The sequence below is a fragment of the Leptinotarsa decemlineata genome, unplaced genomic scaffold (assembly GCF_025532065.1).
Source record: "Leptinotarsa decemlineata unplaced genomic scaffold, Ldec_3_MD MMD2_tig00000035_RagTag_RagTag, whole genome shotgun sequence".
Classification (NCBI taxonomy): Eukaryota; Metazoa; Arthropoda; class Insecta; order Coleoptera; family Chrysomelidae; genus Leptinotarsa; species Leptinotarsa decemlineata.
In genome coordinates, this window is record NW_027412540.1 from 7241728 (window position 1) to 7263942 (window position 22215).

At 33.9% G+C, this 22215-nt stretch overlaps 1 protein-coding gene across 8 annotated transcripts in view; it reads left to right on the forward strand.

The window, feature by feature from the left end:
- Positions 1-22215, forward strand: part of sv (paired box protein shaven) — a 288001-nt gene that overhangs the window by 134941 nt on the left and 130845 nt on the right. For all 8 annotated transcript variants that reach the window (XM_023155959.2, XM_023155960.2, XM_074171805.1 and 5 more), the window contains one exon: positions 17740-17905. In XM_023155959.2, the coding sequence (XP_023011727.2) occupies positions 17740-17905 (166 nt within the window). The remainder of the gene's footprint in view (positions 1-17739; positions 17906-22215) is intronic.

Consider the following 22215-nt stretch of genomic DNA (forward strand, 5'->3'; position numbering starts at 1 on the left):
TAACTTCATTTCTCATACGCCAAAAATTCACAAAATAAGTGAAAACTCATCAATGAACGATTTATCATTTGAAAACAATTGAATGAAAGGGAATCTTTGAATTTCAGCTTGCATAATTACTGAGTGTTGGATTTATTTCAATACATCCATCAAAATTATCAAGTATTCGGAAATATTATTATAATAGTACAGGAACTTTTTTGCTCTGGTCATGCCTAGCACAAAATTTTGACTGTTTCCATAGAAAATGTGGAATATGCGTTGTGATAAAAATATGTAAATTTTCCAATAAGACCAGTTTTTGGCTTACAAATTCTTAAAAAGAAAAGTTCATCAGTTTCCTTCTTGATTGATTGTCGATTGTCCTTGAAACATTTCTATATAGTATTGTACTGATCCAATTATAAGATGTTTCATTCATTTGAAACTTAAGAAAACTGTTTGTACATGAATAATAGATTACATTACATTACATTAGATAATAGATTCAACTGGTCTGCACATATTTCTCAAATGAAGAGAAAACTCTCGGGTTCTCTATATTTGTTCTCCGCCAATGCAAGTACATCACTAATGCAAATATATTATAAACCTTATATTTTTCACTGTTTCACTCTCATATTAGTAATGGTGTTCAACTTTGGGAAAATTCATGTCATTCCATTCAAATATTTAGGATGCAAAAGAAGGCATTGAGAGTGTTGGCTAATATTGGATACAGGGAACACTGTCAAGAATATTTCAAAAAACTCAGAAATATGCCATTGCCAACTTTATTTCTTTATTACGTTTTGATTGAAATCCATAAGTAGAAACCATCCTTGGCGAAACAATGTCATATCCACGAACATAACACTCGAAATGCTCACCACATTAGAATAAATCGATTTCGTCTTCACTTATCGCAAAAAAAAATCCATAGATTACTTTCTGTACAATATTTTGCCCCAAGATTTCAAAGAACTGAACTGAATACTTACAAGACAAAATTGAAAAATTATTTGTTGAGGCATTGCTTCTATTCTATCGATGACTTCAGAACATTTTTTTGTGGTAACACACAAGTCAGTACTTTTTGATTCTCAAAATTTTTAAATATGTGATTGTTGTTATTTTCTTCTAAATTTCGACTTGTAAATTTCAAATGTAAAGCCAAACAATACTTGCTACAAACATATTGTATTATGTAACGTAGTAAAATAAATATTATTTTTTTTACCGTGGGGTAAGTGATCATTGGGTCATTATTAGTATAATTTTTTTTTCACCGTAGTGTGCGCTGGTCATACCCTATCCCCCGAAGCCCCACGTCAGCATTATCAATCAATGACCACGCCCCACTCCGTGGGGTAAGTGATCATTGGGTCCAAGAATCATGTGCCCTGAGCAAGCGCAGTGAACAGTGACTCCAATAATCAGAACAACCATCTTGACAGAGTGATCTGGATAGAGTCTGCGTAGTTCGAAGAGAAAATCTCGATATTTTATCTTTTTTACAGTCTTCATATTTTTTTGTAATGAATTTTTCCTTTTCTTTGCAGCCAACTGCTCTAATTCAAGTTTTTTAGGAGTATCGGTTAAGACTCTTGTTTTCCTCAAAGCTAATGCATACTGATATGCTAGTTTCAAGAATTGCTCTTTAGGTATGCCATAATGAAATTTGGATGCTGTTTAACAATACTCGACTTATTGCTCTTCCTCTTCATCATTGAAGACTCTCTTCACAACATTATTGGGTTTATAAATGTAGTTTCATTTTCTTTATTCACTTTTACGACCTATTAAAGATTTTGAAACCTTAAACTATTCGGCAGCTTTTGGATGGAACATCGTTTTTCAATCACCTTTTTAACGGCATTTTTAACATTTTCTGTAATTGATTGGGGTCTATTAACGTTATTTTTACTCCGAGGCATCTAAAATAACTGTAAAAAGAATGATTATAGGTAAACTAGAGTAGACTATAGAAAATAACAAATACTTGTACCTAGGGACAGTCCCAAGGTAAAAAAATATCACTGTCCCAATGTACGAATTTCGTTTGTTTTGCAAAAAAGTGTGGTTAAGTTTTTTCAATCGAAAATCCAGTATTTAACTGATAAATAAGTTATTACAAATGTAGTTGTCACCTAATTATACTCATATCAGATTACTTACTTTTAAAATTTTCAGGAAACACAACAATTATTACGCATATGAAAAAAAAACGCACGCGAAAAATTTGACAACGCACCGCAATGAAGTGACGAGTCCAAATGGCCGACATTATTGAGTGTAATCGAATTGTTGTTTTAAGTGACCGCTAGATGTTGCTTGAGGCAATTTTCGGGCTAAATTTTGTAATGATTATGAAGTTGTCCCGAGGTACATGGAGTCCCAAGGTACAAGGATCTCCTCTACTTTGTTTTATGTTTTCTCGTTTTTTTTTAATATTACGATAGCTGAACTTTTCCTGAGATTGCATTCGTTTATGGACTAATTCTACTTTTAGAGTATTGAATTTCATTTGCCACATCTGTCGAATATTTCAATCACAGCCAATCTTTATCAATCTTTATTATTATATTTTTTTCTCCAGGAAAGGCCTTCTTCTTCCATTTCTGAGATACGTCTGTATCAAAAAATAATGTACGTCAACCTTAAACAATTCTACTACTTGCGAAACTGTCTTGTTTTTTTTTTGGGTAGATTCTTTACACTTTATGTGCTCGGCTATATTTGGAAGGCATAAGGTTACTTTGAAAACTGAAGCAAATTCAACTTTCGTGAGGTTTTTTACAACATTATCTAATCATTTACTATTTTGTCAATCTTTTATCAATTTTGATCTCAATGACTTCATTCAATTTTTTCTTTATAAAGAATTTGGAAAGACCCCAATCAAATATTATAACAAACAATACAATAAAATCACTTTGTAAGAGAGTATTGGTAATAAACTCATTAATATACACTTTGTGAACCCATTTTCAATATCATTCCAAATATATTGATTTATGATTTCTATGTTTCTACTCTGTTCGATTCTATTCTATTCCATTCCGTTCCGTTTCGTTCTATTTCATTTAGTGTTTCTGACTATTCATAACTGGCGATTACACTTATTTTTTTTTTCAATAGAAATAACTCTTCTACACTAATCTACACGGTCGCTCGTTGAAATGAAAATAGCAATAAGACTTTGAGAAATACCAAAATGTACAAACTGTAGATTGTAATACTAGTCGCAATATCATACATTTCTGGATCAGCATGTACACAAATGATACTGTAGTCTACGAAATTATTGAAAAAGGTGACTCGAAAGCCTTATTATTTCGTTCAGACCAAATTACTTGCCTGATATAAAACATGGTCCGGAGTAGTTTTCTTTGCTGACCCTATACACAATCCATTACTGAGGCGATCGTAATGTTGTAAGCCGATTGAACTGGCATTTGATGCGACGTGAAAACATAAATGCTGCAATAGCAAGTATAACGTATTGCCATTTCTGTTTTGAATCTAATATAATATATTTTGTTTGAATCAGATTTTCAATTATATTATATTTCAAAAAATGATCGTTCGAATAAAATAATTTTTACGTCATCAGTATATCCTCACTAGTCAAACCACTGAAAAATAAATCTGTTGCTTCATCGATCACCAACACTAAAAAGATAGCCAGCAGAGAGAAGCACGAAAACTTGTAAACAAATGTTCAGATCGAGATCGTGGCCCCCTCACTGAATAGGTAATCTGATAAGCAGATAAGTATCATAACATGTGTCTGTCGAGTGTTTTAGGGCGGCACATTGACACTGATAACGCGGAATTAGATGAAAACCCTTCAGAGGAGGGCTTCAACACTTATTCGACGATTACCCTAATATCGTTGATTGAAATTGACATTTATAGTGCAGCTAGAGGGGTTGATGAATATGAGTTTTATATTTCACCTTCTGGAACAGGATACGTGGATGATTATAAAATAATACGAATAAATATTCACAATATTTTCAATTGATTCAATTTTTCATGCTGTTTGCAAATTGAAATAATTCTTTGAAATAAATAAATATTATTTGTGATAGAAACAACACTTACCTATATTTTGTGCCGAAAATGAAGCATTTAAGGTATATTTAAAAAAAATCAATAAATACCATTGTTGAAAATTTTTGCAATGTCTAGAAATAGATTTTTTTTTTGTTGTGGTAAGGTTATCGTATTTCAAAATTCAACAAAGTCACTATTTTCTATGATATCGATCTGATCAAAAAGTCTGAGACTTTTTTTTTCCATATAGGAATTAATTATAATATCTTGAATCTTTATAATGAAATTTAATGTTGAATTTGTTTTTATTTACCAGACATAAAAATGGTATTATTTCAACAACACTTCCAAAATACAAATTATAAAATTATAAAACAACAACAAAAATTAATTGGCGCTCCGGGGCGACTTCATTGATTCCAGTGGCACATTTGCTTTTCAGCTGCGGGAAAACCCGGAATAACTTGCAGCACCACATCATCTGAAGATCTTGGTCTGCCAATGTCCTCTCCCTCATAAAACAAAATGTAGGCTGTCTTCAGAGGTTCCAATAAATTCAATGCATTGCCAGAACACTTAGTGACACGACTTTCGTCAAACTTAAACCAGTCCATTTCGTGTTTGACCAAGGCGTAATAATGACCAGATTCAACGCCAGAAACACAGTGAACAATGACTGCATTGAGATTATAATAGCGGTCTGCTAAATTGAAGTGTTCATTCATTTCGAACTTTGGTTTGGTGCTTCCGTCAGAGGTTGAGTCATGTTTGAAGATCATCAGTGTTATTGTTAGATTGACTGGTGCCTCAGTTATACTTGTTTTCTTATAACAGTCAGTTAGTTTGGCGCATGTTTGGCAATACAGTCGTTCATCACCTGTAAAAAGTTTCATTTTCAGATGATTTAACAATAAGATTTGCACGTACTGGTTATTAGTCATATTAGGAAACACTAGTTGAAGTTCCAGAAATTCACAATCGTTTTTGCTACCTCTTGAACATTTATTACTACAAAGTAAACAAGTGAAGATTTTTCCAGCAAAATATTTACAAACACAAGACGAGACAGACTATACGGAATCATTCAATCCAGAGTGGTGAGAAGTATTGATTCTGCTATTTTTTTGCTCACGAAGGTATTCAACAAGAACCCCAAGAATTCGGAATAATCCTTTTGTTGTCCTAACGAGTATCTAGTGGACTTTAAAGACTCCAGGAAATCGGTTGGAGAAAAAGATGTTACATTCTTACGAAACTGCAGCTGCATGAATACATCGGAGTAAATGAAAAATTTCCGTCAAACACCATTACAACTGCCTATCTCAGATAACTGAGTATTTGAAATGGCTAACAATCAACAACAATTACGAACATGTCATACGCGTACTTTCACATAATCACTCAGAAATTTTTGAAAGATGAGGTTAAATAGATTGTCAGATATTTGGACCACCTCTTCCACTTTCGTTATGGATTTCAGCAGTATCTATGGAGCACTAGCATACCGCCATGTTCTTTCACTCCAATTACCTGACTTAATTTATAGAAATTTGTCTAATTTCTAACAGAAACAAAATGAGTTAGTTCTTTAGAAATTTTTTTAAGTTCTTCTTTGCATAGTGTCATTATTTTTATCAGAATCATCAAATTTCCGAAACAATTATGTAGGATGAAGTTTTTATGCCTGACCTTTCGTCTACTACTGCGGTAGACATTATTAAAGGCGATGTTGTAACTAACGGTTGCAGTATCCGAATTGATGCTCGCTAAAGTGCCCCAGCCTAGCTGGGGTTACTTTGAAGTTCTTTATCCTGGGTTGCATGGCCAGCTCGAATTCGCTTTTGCTGATGCACATTAACAATTCTCATATTTCCAAAAGTAACTAGACAATTCGTAAAACATCTAACTTGAACGTCCTATATCGCAAAATAGTGGTATAGGTATAGGAAATATATAAAAAATTGAAGAGGAAATTGAATGTAATTTGTATGTATAACGATAAGTGATGCAGGAAGCATATTAGAATTCTCATGGAAATTGACATGTTTTCAACTGGAAAAATAACATGTTTGATTTTTCAATAAGAGAATAAGAAGAATAGACGGTCATGAAAGTAATGAAGATGAGAGGCATCTGATGCACAGTTTGTGCATCATCCAATATCGTGAGGTATAACTACTTGTTTTATAACGTCTTCCCATATGATTCAGCATAAAATTATATTGAATTCTCTAAATTTGAACGAAACTATCAAACTCCATTTTATTCAAATGAATTGACTATTATTTTTCTTACTACCTAATAAAGTCGATTCCGATTGTCTGTCTTACATATTTTCTTCACTTTTTTCTGGTTCAGAAAATTGAATCCTTCCTCTGGCAAATGCTCTATCTTCTCATTAAAACGGAAATAAATTATGGTAATAGTTCCAGATCATAATGTTGTTTCCTAACAGTAGCTCTACAGAGTTAATAATGATAAATTAACAGTTTGTCCTTATCTTTTTCTTTCCTTATTCCTCCATTGTGTGCCTTCTATTTATTAAAGTATCCACCTATGCACTAAAGACGATCGACGATAGTTGCCATAAATCAGAATTAAGTTTCAAACAATCAATTACGGACTTATACTAATTACCAGAGGCTATAAACCTGATTTACGGGTTCACAATTGAATAGAACGCTGATTTTGACATAAATTATTATTTGTGCCTTTTTGTAGCACAAATCCGAATCCGCCAACGATTTTATTTGCTCGCATTTCATCGGAATCGATGCAGTTTCTCTGTGGTCGATTTGCATTTCATGGAAAATTGTTAAAACATGCATAAAATTGCCACGCAATTACCTTGTCAAATAAATATTCCGAATATTATTAAATTCACCAATCATGGTTGTTGGATAACAGTGATTTTGAATTCAATATTTCATGTTGTTGATTTTAAATGAATTTAATGATAGCTTGAACCAGATGCATTATTTAGACACTGTTTTATCTGTATTCCAACTGCGGTTTCTCAGTTCGATTTGTGTGTTTCAAATAGTTTTTTTATATAATTATAAATAAACGGTTCTTTTTACAGAAAACATTTTTAATAATTTCATACATATTTATACATATGTTTTAAAGTGGTTTCAACAATTTGAATCCTGAGCGTGGATATGAAAAATCAGTTTACATGTAACAATCATAACTATTTCATAGTTCAGTTGAAGTTCAAATCATGTTTCGAAAAAAAAAATCATGTTTCTCACTGATATTTTCACATCGTGCTTTTCCGTACCGTACCATATGGTCATTGATAACTGGCAAACCACACAATCCTGACGAAATCTTCATTACTGTGTGAAATATTTGACACCTGCCTGGGTCCTCCCAAGCGATAAATCGGTTTTTAGAAGCTTTTTAAATGGCACAGTGGTAGTTCTTGAATAGATCTGTAGGTAGTTATTTATTCGTTCAATAAAGGAGAGTTAGTTCCCAAACGTTGACTACTGACGTATCGCTTTGAACAAGCTTTGACCGATTCTGAGAATCTTGATAGTTTACTAGTGATGAGAATACTGAACTACATATATAACATATTATTGTATATTTTTCATTTTTCGATAGATAATGGATGATAGAACAATCGCAAATTTCCCTTTATATTTTTCAATTAGTCACTCTGTCTGATCTAATTTCAATCAAATCTTCTCAAATCTCCTCAAACTATATAATGAAAATCAAAGAAGTAAATTTCGAACTTTATCTTTGCATTGTTCAGCACTACACTCACTTGAAACATTTTCACTATCACAAAATAAATCTGATGTTCCCAAGTTGTAAATCATGATTTGAAATCATCTAAAGAAACAATTCGTTCAGGCCAGTCTCAACTCCATACACTGTAGGTTAATGGTCTGACACCTATCAGAAAACAACTATTCCCCTGGCTAATGTCACGAAGGTCGTTGGATTATATCCGACAGTTCAGGATTCTTCACTGAAGTTATTCGTGCATATGTTGTGTGCGATACAACTGCCGCAATAGATTTTCAATTATTGGAACACACTTGCAAACCGGTTTCGGGCTGTTTGGCCACTCGTCAGTGCAAGGAAAAGTTTCCTTTCCTTATACGAGAAATTGGGCAAATTTCGGATATGCGGTTGGTTACCTCGTTGACAGGCAGATGGGGCGATGATAAACCTGTTGTTTGTTGTCTGCTTCAGCCTAGTTCGGGAAATGATACTCTGCGAAATTTATGTTTTTTCCGTTAACCAGCTGTCACACCCCAACGAACGACAACCCTCAGAAGTCGAAACTTTCGCGAGTTAGGGACTAACGAGATCTTACCTTTTAACGTGTGATTCCTAACACGGGTTGGATGATAGCAAGTGAAAATTAAGCGTTCAGCCTGCGGCTTGAACTATCGACTCGCACATGGGCCGATTGACTGAGTGAACAAAGCACCCACGTCGAACCGCCTGTCTACCAACCGGGTCTGTCATCAACATAAAGTCGATAATTTCCGATGATTGAAAATCTAATTCTTTCGGAGTATCATTTCTCGAACAAGGCTGTAGTGGACAACAAACGACAGGTTTGTCATCGCCCCATCTGCCTGTGAAGGAGGTAACCGACCAACCGACCGAATATCCAAACCTACAGTGTAGGGAGTTGAGACTAGCCTGAACGAATTGTTTCTTTGGATGATTTGATATATAGCTAGTCTTCAAGTATGCCCATTGACTATATGTGAAAAGGTTTCTTTTCTTATTCGAGGAATATTTTGGATATGCGGTTGGTTACCTCCTTTACAGGCAGATGGGGAGATGAAAAACCTGTCGTTTGTTGTCCGCTTCAGCCTAGTTTGAGGAATGATACTCTGAAGGAATTCGATTTTCAATTATCCGAAATCATCGACTTTATGTTGATGATAGACACTAACTTGCACTGACGAGTGGCCAAACAGCCCAAAACCGGTCTGCAAGTGTATTCTAATAAATCTAAAGCAAATGGAACTTCAAACGCAAACTTCAAACGCAAAGCATAGCCCATTGACTAATGAGAAAGTATTCTAATAATTGAAAATCTATTGCGGCAGTTGTATTGCCAACAGCATATGCAGGAATAACTTCATAGAAGAATCCTGCACTGACACCTGTCGGATATAATCCAACGCCCTTCGTGGTATTAGCCAGGAGAGTAGTTGTTTTCTGATAGGTGTCAGTCCAATAAGCTACAGTGTTAGGAGTTGAGACTGGTCTGAACGAATTGTTCCTTCCAGTATGTCCACTGACTATATGTGAAAACCATGATTTCCCTGCAGTTCTCGCGAAATGATTCTATGTTTCGTCATTTGAAATGGATTTACAATTTAACAACTCCACGAGAAATCAGAATGATGATATAAAAGTGTGAAATAACTTGTTACAGGAACGTTTTTTAAATTTTTAGATGATAATTGGCTGGTTGTTATATTTCTAACACATGAGTGTGGTACTTTTAGGATTCCTTCAATTGCACCTGATTAGGAAGCAGCGGCCAACGTCTCATTTGGGCACATGTATATATTCATTTCTGCGAATAAACACAATTAGGTAATTCAGTCTTCTTTTCATGAAACACTACACAAACTTCAAACTTGGGGTTAATTGTTGAAGACACATTTCAAATAACAAAAAAATTACAGTTCTTATCATTTACATATCCATGCAAATATGACATTTGTATATTTTGATTTCATAACTCTGTCAGTAGAACTACTGAAATTTGTAATTAACGTTCCTGCAGTTTCGTTCTACAATGACATTTTCAAACGAATACAATGAAAATGTTATCGTAGGACGAAACTGCAGTAACGTGAGTTTCAAATACAAAGTAGTATGAAAACATAGGAAAATTTAATTCTCAGTTTTCATGATGATCTCCTACCAGGTAGTAATGGCTGCAGAGAAAATAAAAAGTTTTGTATGAAAAAATGTGTCACAGGAAATTAAAAGTTTCTAGCACGCTACTGTCCACAAAGAAGTCAATGAATATCTTTTTTATATCCTTTTCAATTCATTTGATATTCTTATAGTATTTCATATTCGTAAGTGAGTTTTTATTACCAAAGATGAGTTCCTGAAATAGTCGACTCCTCAACAGTTTCGACTTGTACGTCGCCACATTTCCAAGAGTAGTCCAAAGCGCCAAATTTTGAGCTGTTGAAACGAATAATTACGCTCTTTACATTATGAAAGGTGAAAATTGGTGAAAAGTAGTCAATAAAAATCTATTTCATACCACTTTCAATATATGAAATATGTACACATATTATGGTTCTCAATTTTACCTGAGGTTTCTGCTTTCTGCGTTAGTCAATAATTAATGTATTTAATGGCATTTATAATGATGATCGCTACCCCCAATTTCAATGTGCACGGTGGATCTGTTGGAATTGAGAGCTGACTGACGGCAGGCAGAGCGATAATCTGATTACGGTTCAATGGCGGCACGAGAACCGCCCCCGACCATCCGACGCGGCTAATTTCGGATGAATATCAGCGCGGTCGAGCTTGCGGTTCTAGAACGAGGGATGCGTTTGTCATTTCCATGCTTGCCGTGAGGTAAAATGTCAAAAGTATGTCGGATGAGACCACTAAGTATTTGCTTCTTTGAAGGGTCAAATGAATATATGTTTCTTGGAGGAATGAAATACTTCACGTTTTGTATATAAATATACACATTTTTCAGACATCAAAAAATATTCGTGATGACGGGAAACATTACCGAAACGTTGTTAATACAAATGTGTGATATGAGTAGGAACGCGTATATCTTGTTAAAGCTACATTGTAAGACAAGACAAATATCGGCGAACGGTGTCGAAGTTGACTTTGTAATTGACCGCCTCACGGAGCCTCGTTCAGCTTCATGGATTGAGTCTTCTGTTGATTCCATAGATAACGTCTTCTTAGGGGAATATATCATCACCTTCACTTTCAGGCTTATCTTCTTTAGGACAGTTGAGTGACCCAGCCTAGCATGTCTGATGAGACCTTGGCAGGTCGAAACACCTCTATCTAGCGTTGGATCACATCTCTTTGTACATCTCTTTGAATATTTTGTTTATTTGTTGGGGAATATCAAAGATGCCAATTCTCTAATCACATGGAATAGCCATGATGTCAAGTTACCATCAGCCATCGATTTTAGTCATCTTCTTCAGTCATCGCCTGATGATACTGCTAACTCAGTTAGATAAACACGCATCGACAGTGCTTTAGTTGTGATATGTTTGAATAAGCTTACTGACATCTACTGATAATATTCAAAAGATTCAAAAGCTTTAAGGAGAAAACTATCAGATACTTCATCTGATTAGAATAATCTCAATTTGAGGTATTTAATAAATTTATCGGCTTAGTAAAAGGTATTTATTGCAATAAATACAAATACATATGAGTCAACTGTGTAGATACATGGTAATGAAGTAAGAAATATAAATCGATACAAACAAGTGAAGGACATTTCATTAACTTGTAAATGTATAATAATATTCTCTTATAAAGAATAAAAAGTTGTCCCTCTCTGATATACTTCAGCAAATTTTAATACCACACAAATTGTTTTGGCAATTCCATAATAATGAAGGGATTATTTTGAGCGAGAGAGGGTGGACGAAAACCTACACGTGACCACCACGTGACTCTTCAATAATTCGTGGTTGACAGTGGGGATACTAAAGATGAAAAGACTTCCGTTAAATATAAAACTATATAATAATTTTTCAGGAAGCTACTTTGAAAGGGAACTCGCATTAATATTTTTGCTCTACCCCTAGGAGATACAGCACCAAATCGTTTTTTATGATTAACTACAATGATTTCGAGGGAATTTTGGGTGATTTCACCTTCGGTGAACAAAATCAGTCATCGATTTCGAAAACCTTGCATGAAGTTTTGAAAATGTTAGGTCTAAGATGAAACAATGAAAATCTCGAGAACGGTCCATTTTTGATCTGTATGTTTTTCCGTTAACCAGCTGTTGCGCCCCTACGAACAACAACTCTCAAAAGTCGAAATTTGTGCGAGCTAGGGACTAATGAGGTCTCACCTTCCAACGTGTAATTCCTGAACCAGGTTGGACGATAGGAAATGAAAATCCATCGTCCGGCATTGCGGTTCGAAACACCGATTCACACAGCGGTCTATTGAGTGAGTGGAGGAAACCACCCACGTCAACTCACCAGGCTTTCGTCCCTCCATCTAGAGGATATCTATCACATGTATTCATACTTGAATGTTACCATGTATGTAAACATGTGGAAATATATAGGGTGTTCTATTTGAATTAAATAACTTTGTATCAACTTACTGTACAACCGGAACGATTGTAAAAACGTCCTTATTTTCAATCGATAGAGCATACCAATAGATCTACCCTTGCCAATCTCCGAAATAATTGAGATTCCCAAAATATCGCTACAGACTGTAATCGCGTTTGACCCTGTATGGGGATGTTCAGTAGCCATGTACGAAAGTCATATATTTAGAAGATTCAGGATATAATGTTATATCATTAGTCACTTTAGCAACCTCCAAATTACATTAAAAATCGGATCTCGATTTTTTTCAAATTTCAATTCCATTGATTATTTCATATTGTTCTGTCCTCCATAATACATCAAAATATTTGAAATCGGAATTGAAAACGAAAATGGAATTGAATGAAAATTGATACAATCACGTAGGTCTCCACTCATTTCCGGAATTACTACAAAGAAAAATCTGATATTTTACATTATAAATTTATGAGCGAAAACTTACTTTCTTTCAAGAATAGCTATTGGATAGCAATAATAGAGTTTGAAGCTCTAAGTATAAACACAATTCTCATTCCCAAATGGTCCGAAAAACAACGAAAAAAGAATTGATATTTTTCAGAAGCTAATCGTTTCATTATAAAACGTGAATTTTTGTAACCCGATTTTCTGAGGTCACGGTACATATTATTGCAAACGACTATCATTTTATAACTCGAATTTGGTAACAAATCTACAATTGCTCAAGGCAAAAATGCAACTCTAAAATAAAAACCTGGTGCATTTGAGTCATACTTTCACTATTGTACAAAGTTTGACATAATTTACGGTTAAAAAATTCTAAACTTTTCACATTCGAAACAAGGATTTTTTCTTCGAAACAAATTCAATCAACTGTGAATGAAATAATTCGTATTGTAACTGTCGTAACCGCAAGATATTGCATGACACTGCAAAACGTTGGGTTTCAATGATAAATTAGTTGACCCTTTTCCAACAACTCTACCCTACACAGATTTGCTAGTAAAGCGAAAGACCGGCCGCCATTAGCAAACCGTATTTTGGTTTATCTTCATTAAAACACCATGCAGATTTGGCTCGGGATCTATCCATCTTCTATTTAGTACAGTTCTAGAGGAGGAAATGAGCATGTTATGCCGATGTTGTTGAAACAATTAAATGGTTGAAAATGCTTCAATTTTACTTCGTTCTATAATTAAAATTCGAGAATGTATATTGAAACGTTTTCGGGTTACTGTGAAAGCCAATAAAATTTGAAAGTCAAAGTATTTCATTGTTCAACATATACTATTCTCAATTGGATATATTCATTATAACGAATCTGCAACGTCTCTAGACCTTCAAAAAGTTATTTTGCTCTGCAAAATAGGCCTCCTCAACTTTTATCATATCTTTGTTGCAAGAAAATGTGATCTTCCATACTTTTGTGAGTCGAGGAGCGACATATAGTTAGTTAGATATAGATAGTTGGACAGAGCCAGATCTGGTGAAGAAGAGGGGAGTTTGAACCCTAAACATGAATTGTTTGCATTTTTGCGTTTTCTTTCTAAATTTTTTTCTCGTAGAGCGGTCAGGTAGAGCTCTACATCGATCATGATCACTCCTTGGCAAGAGTTTCTCCATCACACCTCAGAGTGTTTCCATTTTGGATCCATTTTCGTCCTCAATAAAAACATTTATGGGTCCCTTTTGCAGATTTTTTTCATATATTGAAATGCTCATGAACTATATAGTTGACGAGTGAAACTGGCAGACAGAGGAACTGGTTTTTTCTACCGGTTTTCAACTGCAATGGAAAAACTACCACTTTTGTAGTTCGCAATTAAATTTTTCACAGTCGCCTACGAAGGGTATTGGTTGTTAAGGATATGAGGCATATCTTCATAAATCTTCGGAACCCTCTCAAATACAGGTAAAGGAACGATACTTTCAATTTTTAATTTTCACAACTTCGGTTGGCATTTTTTTTCCAAACTTCAATTTGTAACTCTGGTTAGTCATTTTTCCTGAAATTATACAATGATACTTCAAGGGTAGGCTTTAACTAGATATCGATATATCTCCATAAATGAAAAGGATACAGAGAAAATATAATTTAGAATAAGTTTAGTCGTCATGAAAATAAGTGGTCTCTGATGAACACTCAGTAATTTTCCATAAACATTTTCACGAGTCCGAATTCAGAAAATAATAAATGACAAATATTACATTATTATCTATACATACTAATTATTTTTTCCAACCGTATGCTATCATTAAATTCTATTTTCAGCAACTGCTCACTGATTTCATATTTATGACATTTCATAACTGGAGGTGATTTAAATATATGATTTGGCTATAAAACTGACTATCTATCTAACATTCATGAGGTGAATAGTTTCAAATTGGCACTTAATTCAAATGACCGTGTGTTATAAAGTTATAATATATAAAGGTATCCAATTAAAATAGTCAGGGTTTATTAGAATACTTATTATTCTTTTTATTTCATGAGTTACTCCGTGATGCATTTTAATTAACCTTAAGACCGGGAGGTCTTAGCGGTAAAAGAAAATAGAGAAATGTTATGAAATGAAGTGTTATGAAATGGGACGTTATGAAATGAAATATGTGGTCTTCTTTTTCGTAATTGGTGTAGAAAGGAACGAAATTTTTATGAACTTTTCAGTTTGGAAAGTATACTTTATGTCTTATCTAGAAAATATTTTGTTATCTTCAAGAGTTACCAGGTATTTTGTAAAAACATGGGAAATAGAGATTTGCAGTCATAATTTCTGGATCTTCTCAATCATTTGAAATGTAGAATAGACTGGGTGGTGGTCATTTCGTAAACTGAACTGACTTTCATGAAAACATCTAGCTTGCACAGTTCTTCTTGTAATCGCTCCTCGGCATTCATATTTTTCATGGTAGATTCTACATTACAGTAGAATACTCATATTGAAAAAGGAGAGAAAAGCGAAAAAAGACACTATTGTATCTTTCAAGTTTCCAAAAACAATCTCCTCATCAGCATCGTTTTAGAAAACATAACACACATTTTTTCCATAACATTACAACATAATTTTGTAGTTAATTTTCATATTTTCTTTTCAATATTGGAAAAGTAGAAAGCCAAAAAGCTCTTTTAATCAATATTTCCCTTTTAATTTGGACTTATATTGTTTGTCTAAAAATGGTAAATCTCTAACTTCTCCAGAAAATGTAGATATTTCAGTATCTGCAAACTTGATTACTACTTGATCTCTACCTCGATCAGCAGAATAAAGCTGCAAATGCCATGTCGAAAATAAATTATTATGATATGAATCACTTTAATGTGAATACTATTGTCACTATAACCACCCCGTACATGTAGAACCTTGTATGTAGGTAGCAAGTACTTAAAATTTTAAAAAAATCGGATAAATATCGGCCTCATTTCTGATGCAGCTTCCGTTATTATGACCCGTATTTCTACTATCCACAAAACGTGTTGTGGTAGCCGCGTTATTATTTCTTTAGTAACAAATATTTTATTTCCACTTAAATTCGATGGTTGCAATACAAAATGAATACTCACCGTTACAATTCTAGCCACAACTATTCCATTTATGGTGCTATTTTATGTCTATCACATTGGTTTTGTGAATAATTACGCTGACTTCGTTATGTTTGTTATTTGATTTCACCGAACCAATAAACATCTCATAAGTTAGTTTTTTATATGGTTCAAAAGAGAAATTGAAAAGATTCAATATCGTTAGGTAGAGTGTGTAATTGCTTAAATATTGCTTTTAATTAGCTTATAGAGTTTGGAAAAAGGCATACTCAGAACAGAAGCTTAATGACCGAAGGGGGTGGATGATTTTGCACTTGAAATTATTTTTTACTGTATCGAGAGAAAAATATCATTTCAGTTATAAATTTGTTTGCCTGGTTAAAAAATGGGTAAGAGTGTTTTTTTCAATTCGATTGATTATATACTGCTTTATAATAAATCATTCGTTTGAACTAGTATTCAAAGAATAGTTGAACATTTTTTGAATACGATAATAATTTTCTACTGAAACCTTATTTTTCACATGGGCATTCTAGTTAATCTGGTACTGATACTTTTTTCTGAATTTTTCCCTCAGATCATCGTTCAGTATCAAGTTTTATTGAGCGATAACATTTTATTTACAACACGATAGTAGATTGGCACATGTCCCCTATAATTCCGCTAATAACTATATAGTTTTTACCAATTTTTTCTAAGCCGTTTCGACTCAACTAGTCGCTACACTCTATTTGTCAGAATCTTTCTGATGCAGCTTCTTGAAATAATATTTCGATTGATATTTTCAACCAGAAACGTTTCAATAGCTATTGATCAGAATGAAATTCATTTAGGCACCCTTGGTATTGCATCATAGACAAAATAATAATCAAAATTATTCGAACATTATATCGAGGAGGGATACATACGTATTAAAAAAATATTTTTTTTTTAATGAAATTCAGAAATCTCGTCTCTTCCAACGTTCCTAGTAAATGATCACCGAAAACAACTACTTTCCTGACGAATACTAAGAAAGAGATTGTATTATATCTAACAGACATATGTTAAATTTTTCTCAGAAAAGAAAATCACAGGAAATTCGAAAGAAGTGTTTGTGAAAATACTTTCAAAAATATCTCTCGGATATATTTAAATTTTTTGAATATATTATATTATGAATATGTAATATTATGATATTTAGTCAAGAAAGTAGTTTTCCGGCAGGAGTTTGTCAGATCCTTGTGTGAATAATTTCTATGAAATTCAATAAGTTCTCACATGAATGTCGTTTGTACATCGTTTGCCTCCATTGTATTTCCCGAAATTTTCATTTTTACTTGTTGCAATCTATCTTGATAATCTATTGAATACGAAAATCTACCAAAATTACCCACATCTCAAACTTGATATATAGAAATGAGACTCTACATACCAACATCTTCCTTTAAACAGATGAATACTGAAGTAATTTGACGACTGATTATCTATATGTTATTGGTTAAAAAAGTGGCTTTTCCATATATTCCATACATTTCTCATCAAAACTAATTAATCCTTTGCTGAGCGTCCCAAACATACGCTGTAAGTAAAAACAATGTGTAAGCTCTGACTCATTCTATTCGAGTACACTTTACTAATTACCAAGCAATTATACGTACGAACATTGTTCGAAACCTCCACTACAAAAAATCTAACAATTACCTCCGGCTATAAAGTCAGATATTTGCCGAACCCTGTACATAATTCAAACTAGCATATCACAGGCTATGATTTGCACTTGCATACATCGAAACTGGTATTGCACGTTGTTATGCAATTTGGATTTATGGCAATATTTCAATTGTTTATGTTTGTTCACAGGTCATGGAGGCGTCAACCAACTGGGTGGAGTCTTTGTGAACGGGAGGCCTTTGCCGGACGTGGTGAGGCAGAGGATAGTGGAATTAGCTCATAACGGAGTACGGCCCTGTGATATCTCGAGGCAGCTCAGGGTATCGCACGGTTGTGTTTCCAAAATTCTGTCGAGGTTAGTTTTTAAAAATATTCTTGTATTGATATGCCAAATTGACATTTTAAACCAATGAAAACAGCAGGGAGTTGAGTGAATTATGTTAGGTCATTTGCAAACAAAGGCGCAGGGGCGTATTCTGTACTTGTTGTTTCAATGTGTACATGTAATTCTGGATTTCAAATGACGTTCACAAGTGGAAATATTACAAACTGTAAATTCAATACCAATTTTTTGCACGAAAATCAATATTAACTAGTGAAGGTCATGATTTGTCCAAAAATTTCATGAGATATATTTTGAATACCGTTAAACATCAATACCAAAAAAAATATTTTAGGTACTGGTATGCATAAATGTACTGTGTTTGCAATCTATAGCGGTATGTCCCAGAAAATACTTAACGTATATTCGTCCGACCTTCTGATAGTAGTAGTGCTATAGATACTAAACAAGCACATATCTTAAAATAGCTATTCGACAATAAATCAAACATAGTATAGTACAATTATTGATGGTCTGCACAAGCTTCAATGTAGTTATTGCCATAAATTATTAGGAAACAAAAATTCATACTATTACTCTTATAAATAATAAGTGAAAATCGCTCTTTGTATGTTTATTGAAAATTAAATAATTCTTTTACCAAAAATGTTGGGTTGACTGGCATATTTCTCCAAAACTCTCCACACCGTGAAGTACATGATTATTGGGTCCGAGAAGATTTCATAACATCAAACCAAGCACTACAATGATCTGATAAACCAATATAACAGAATGGTCTGGGTAGAGTCTGAGGGATTTGAAGTGAAAATCTTTATATTCAATCTAATTCTCCTGCTTTTCTTTACCAATATCTATGTCGACGGATGTAGCCTAACACCGCATATGCTGGACATTTCGACAGCATAAGGCTCTAAGGAGCTATGCGACAGGCCCTATACCTGCATCAAGAACATCTACACTCTTCATGCATTGAGATATTGAAGCAACCTAAGATCGTGATGAACTCTTCAAGTTCCGATCTCAAATTCCCCGTCTTGAGAGAAGCGAAGGTAAATAACTTTGATAAATCGAGGTTTCGATGTTGTTTAAGAAAACCCCATTCAATGGCTCATCCTTGTCCAGCCGCAGAAATAAGGTGAACTATATGGTTCTGATTTGGACTTTTTGCTGAACGGGTTCCAACCCGGTGGTAGAGTTGTGATCACTTCGTTCAGTGCCGAAAACTAAATCAAATTCATCTGATGCTCGGGTGGCTGTCTCCAAAAGAAATGCTACAATTCCTGATCCGTCAGGGTCGTGGACCTTAGAGAGAAGAAGATCCGAATTTTTGACGGTTTCTCAGACTCCATTCAGTTCTACTCTATTAGGTTGCCCTCCAACCGCAAAGTCCACGGATCCCTGAAACCGTTCGTTGCACATTCGATACTTCCAGTAAATGCAGCTCCTCCCACTCCACTATACTACTCCTATGGAGAAAAAAAATCGAAATGGTTAGCGTGTTTGAAGCAGCAATATTTTTCAATTCATTCTGATGACTATATGTGTGGAGAGAAGAGTTCTTACTGATAGTATTTCTCTTGTGAGTGTGGAATATTATGTATTACGTTTAGGTGTCTTCGAACGAAATCATGCCTTTGCACAACATATTACTTCGAGCACTTTTTGAAGAAAAAAATTCAGTATCTGAATATTACTCATATGTTAATCCAAGATTTGTTTCTGAATTTCCTAATATATATTGGTATCAATGTTTTGAAATGACCAATATTTCACAACTTCAAATGGAACTACAGGTGAGCTAGCAACCCATATAGTGCATATACCTGAACTGATAATAATTTATATTTTTTGAGTTGTCGGATACAAATTCTGATACACAGAAGACGAATCGATCATCCTTTGGATTTACTATTTGTCATGTCACTTCATTAATTAAATAAAGAATGTTCCATTACCATAATAACTGAATGGAAAATAGTACCTACTGAAGTGGAATATACTACTGCAGAGAAGGTCAACAGAATAATCATAGTAGACTAAACTATTTTTGAGTTCAACCTGGTGTGTATTTAACTCCCTCGTATTCGTAGCATATTTCGAAATACTGAAAATAACAGTTTTCTATATACCTTTTCACTATTTTTTATCGATGAATTGAAAATACTGGCCTCTTTGTTTTCATTGAATTCCATTCCAGTAAGATTGTATAGTGTAATATGTGTTAATAATATCGTCACTCTCTGAAATTGATTGCCCTATAATGTATGAAAAAAACTATAACAAATAATATTCAAAATCACTTCCATAACATCGTTAAAAATGTTTATCAATTCGACTGAATCTTGAAAATTCAGTACTCTTATAGGCAAGTAGTTGTTTCAGATTCATGATTGAACCTTTTTGTTGGTTTGCACTCAAAATATCTATAAATGATAAACTTCGTTTTATTTTTGTATATATTCTACATATTTCGCTTAGAATTTTCTCTCATAAATATAACATTTCTATTAAATAAATAGCAACTCAAATAATGTGATACGGAAATATGATCAAGTTATTCTCATCAACCACACTAGTAGCGTTGTTGGCTTGATGCAATATCCTTGTAGTTTTTAACGACACGTGTCAGCTCAATTCATTCTCCTATTGAATTATTGAAGTATTACGAAATTGTTGAATTCATTAAAGCCATTCACTGAAGTGCTTCTTGTTATTTGGTCAACACGGTTTTCTGTGTAAACTCAAACGTGTAACTGGTCGATCAATTTTCATATTGCATTTAATATTTGATAATACAAAATTATGGAGAAATCATGAATAATATAGAGATTCTGAGCAAATTGTACCTACTCATTGTTTAAACAAGAATTTCATGCTCAAAATTTCAAGAGTTGAATTAGTAAATATAAACAATGATATAGTTATCATTACTGTTCGCCAAAATGATAACTTAAATTAATTCCAATTTGATCCTTCTTCAAATTGATATTTAAGTTGATATACGAATAAGAAAAGGGTATTCAGCGATATATTTGAATACAGCCACATTACCGGTTTCTATTGGAAATATCGAAGGCAGCCAAATGCAAAGATGGGCAACACTTGGTTACCAAAAATGGTAACATGATTATTGTTGTTATCTTCAATGACAGTTGGGGTACGACGGTAAAACAAACTTTATAGGAAAAGCAGTAAACGAGAAACGTATATACTTTTATATCGGTAGCCAAGCGGTTCGACGCGGGTGCTTTGTTCACTCACTCGAATTGACTGCCGTGTTGGTCGGTGGTTCAAGCCCTAGTCTGAATGATCGATTTTCAAATCTAAAGAAATGAACTTTACACGTTCAAGCCAGTCTCGAATATACCTACACAGTAGGTTGAATGGACTGACGCCTATCAGAAAACAACTTCTCCCCTGGCTAATACCACGATGGGCGTTGGATTATATCCGTCAGATTAAAGTTCGTTCCTTTAGATTTGTTTACTGCCAGTCTTCAAGCATATCCCGCTGACTAAAAAGAAAGATCGATTATCACTTGCTATCTTCCAACCCGTGTTAGGAATCACACGTTAATAGGTAAGAATTCGGTGATCCTTAGCTCCCACAAGTTTAGACTTCTGAGGGTTGTTGTTCGTAGGGGTGCGACAGCTGGTTAACGTAAAAACAAATTTTAAACAGATTTTTTAAACAGATCTCTATATTTCGATAATTTTCAATAAGTCCTATGCTTAGTATATAATAATAGATATGAGTCTAGATGTAACTTACAGTGTCGATGAGATTGATCGCTGAGATGTTGATTAACGCAAGAGAAAATCGAGTAAAGTTTAGAAATTTAATAGGATGATCGGAGTGTAAAATCACACATGTTATAAAAAACAAGTTATGAAACGTGCAGAGATAAATCAGTAGGTACCTATTATTTCAATATTTTCAAATTATCACTTTGAATACTAATATTTATTTTAATGTCCAATAGTCAGCATGAAAGAAACATATAACAGGAAGGTTATTGTGTGTGTATGGATCACAAAACGTAAGAAATCAGATTCAATTATTGAGAAAAGGAAATTACATGTCATTAGATATCAAACATCTGACATTATAAAACGGAGAGAACTAATTTCCCCAAGTTTTATACAACAGTAAATTTTTAACATTTTTAAAATTTTTCGAGTCGACGTTTTACCATCTCATCTCTCCCAGTTCTATTTGAACTTACCCTCCCAACTAGTGCACTCCTGATTCACTCCAGCTTTCTCGTCGTCGGCATGATTTCATTTCGCTTTGCAGGAACCGACTTATTCACCCCTATTCCC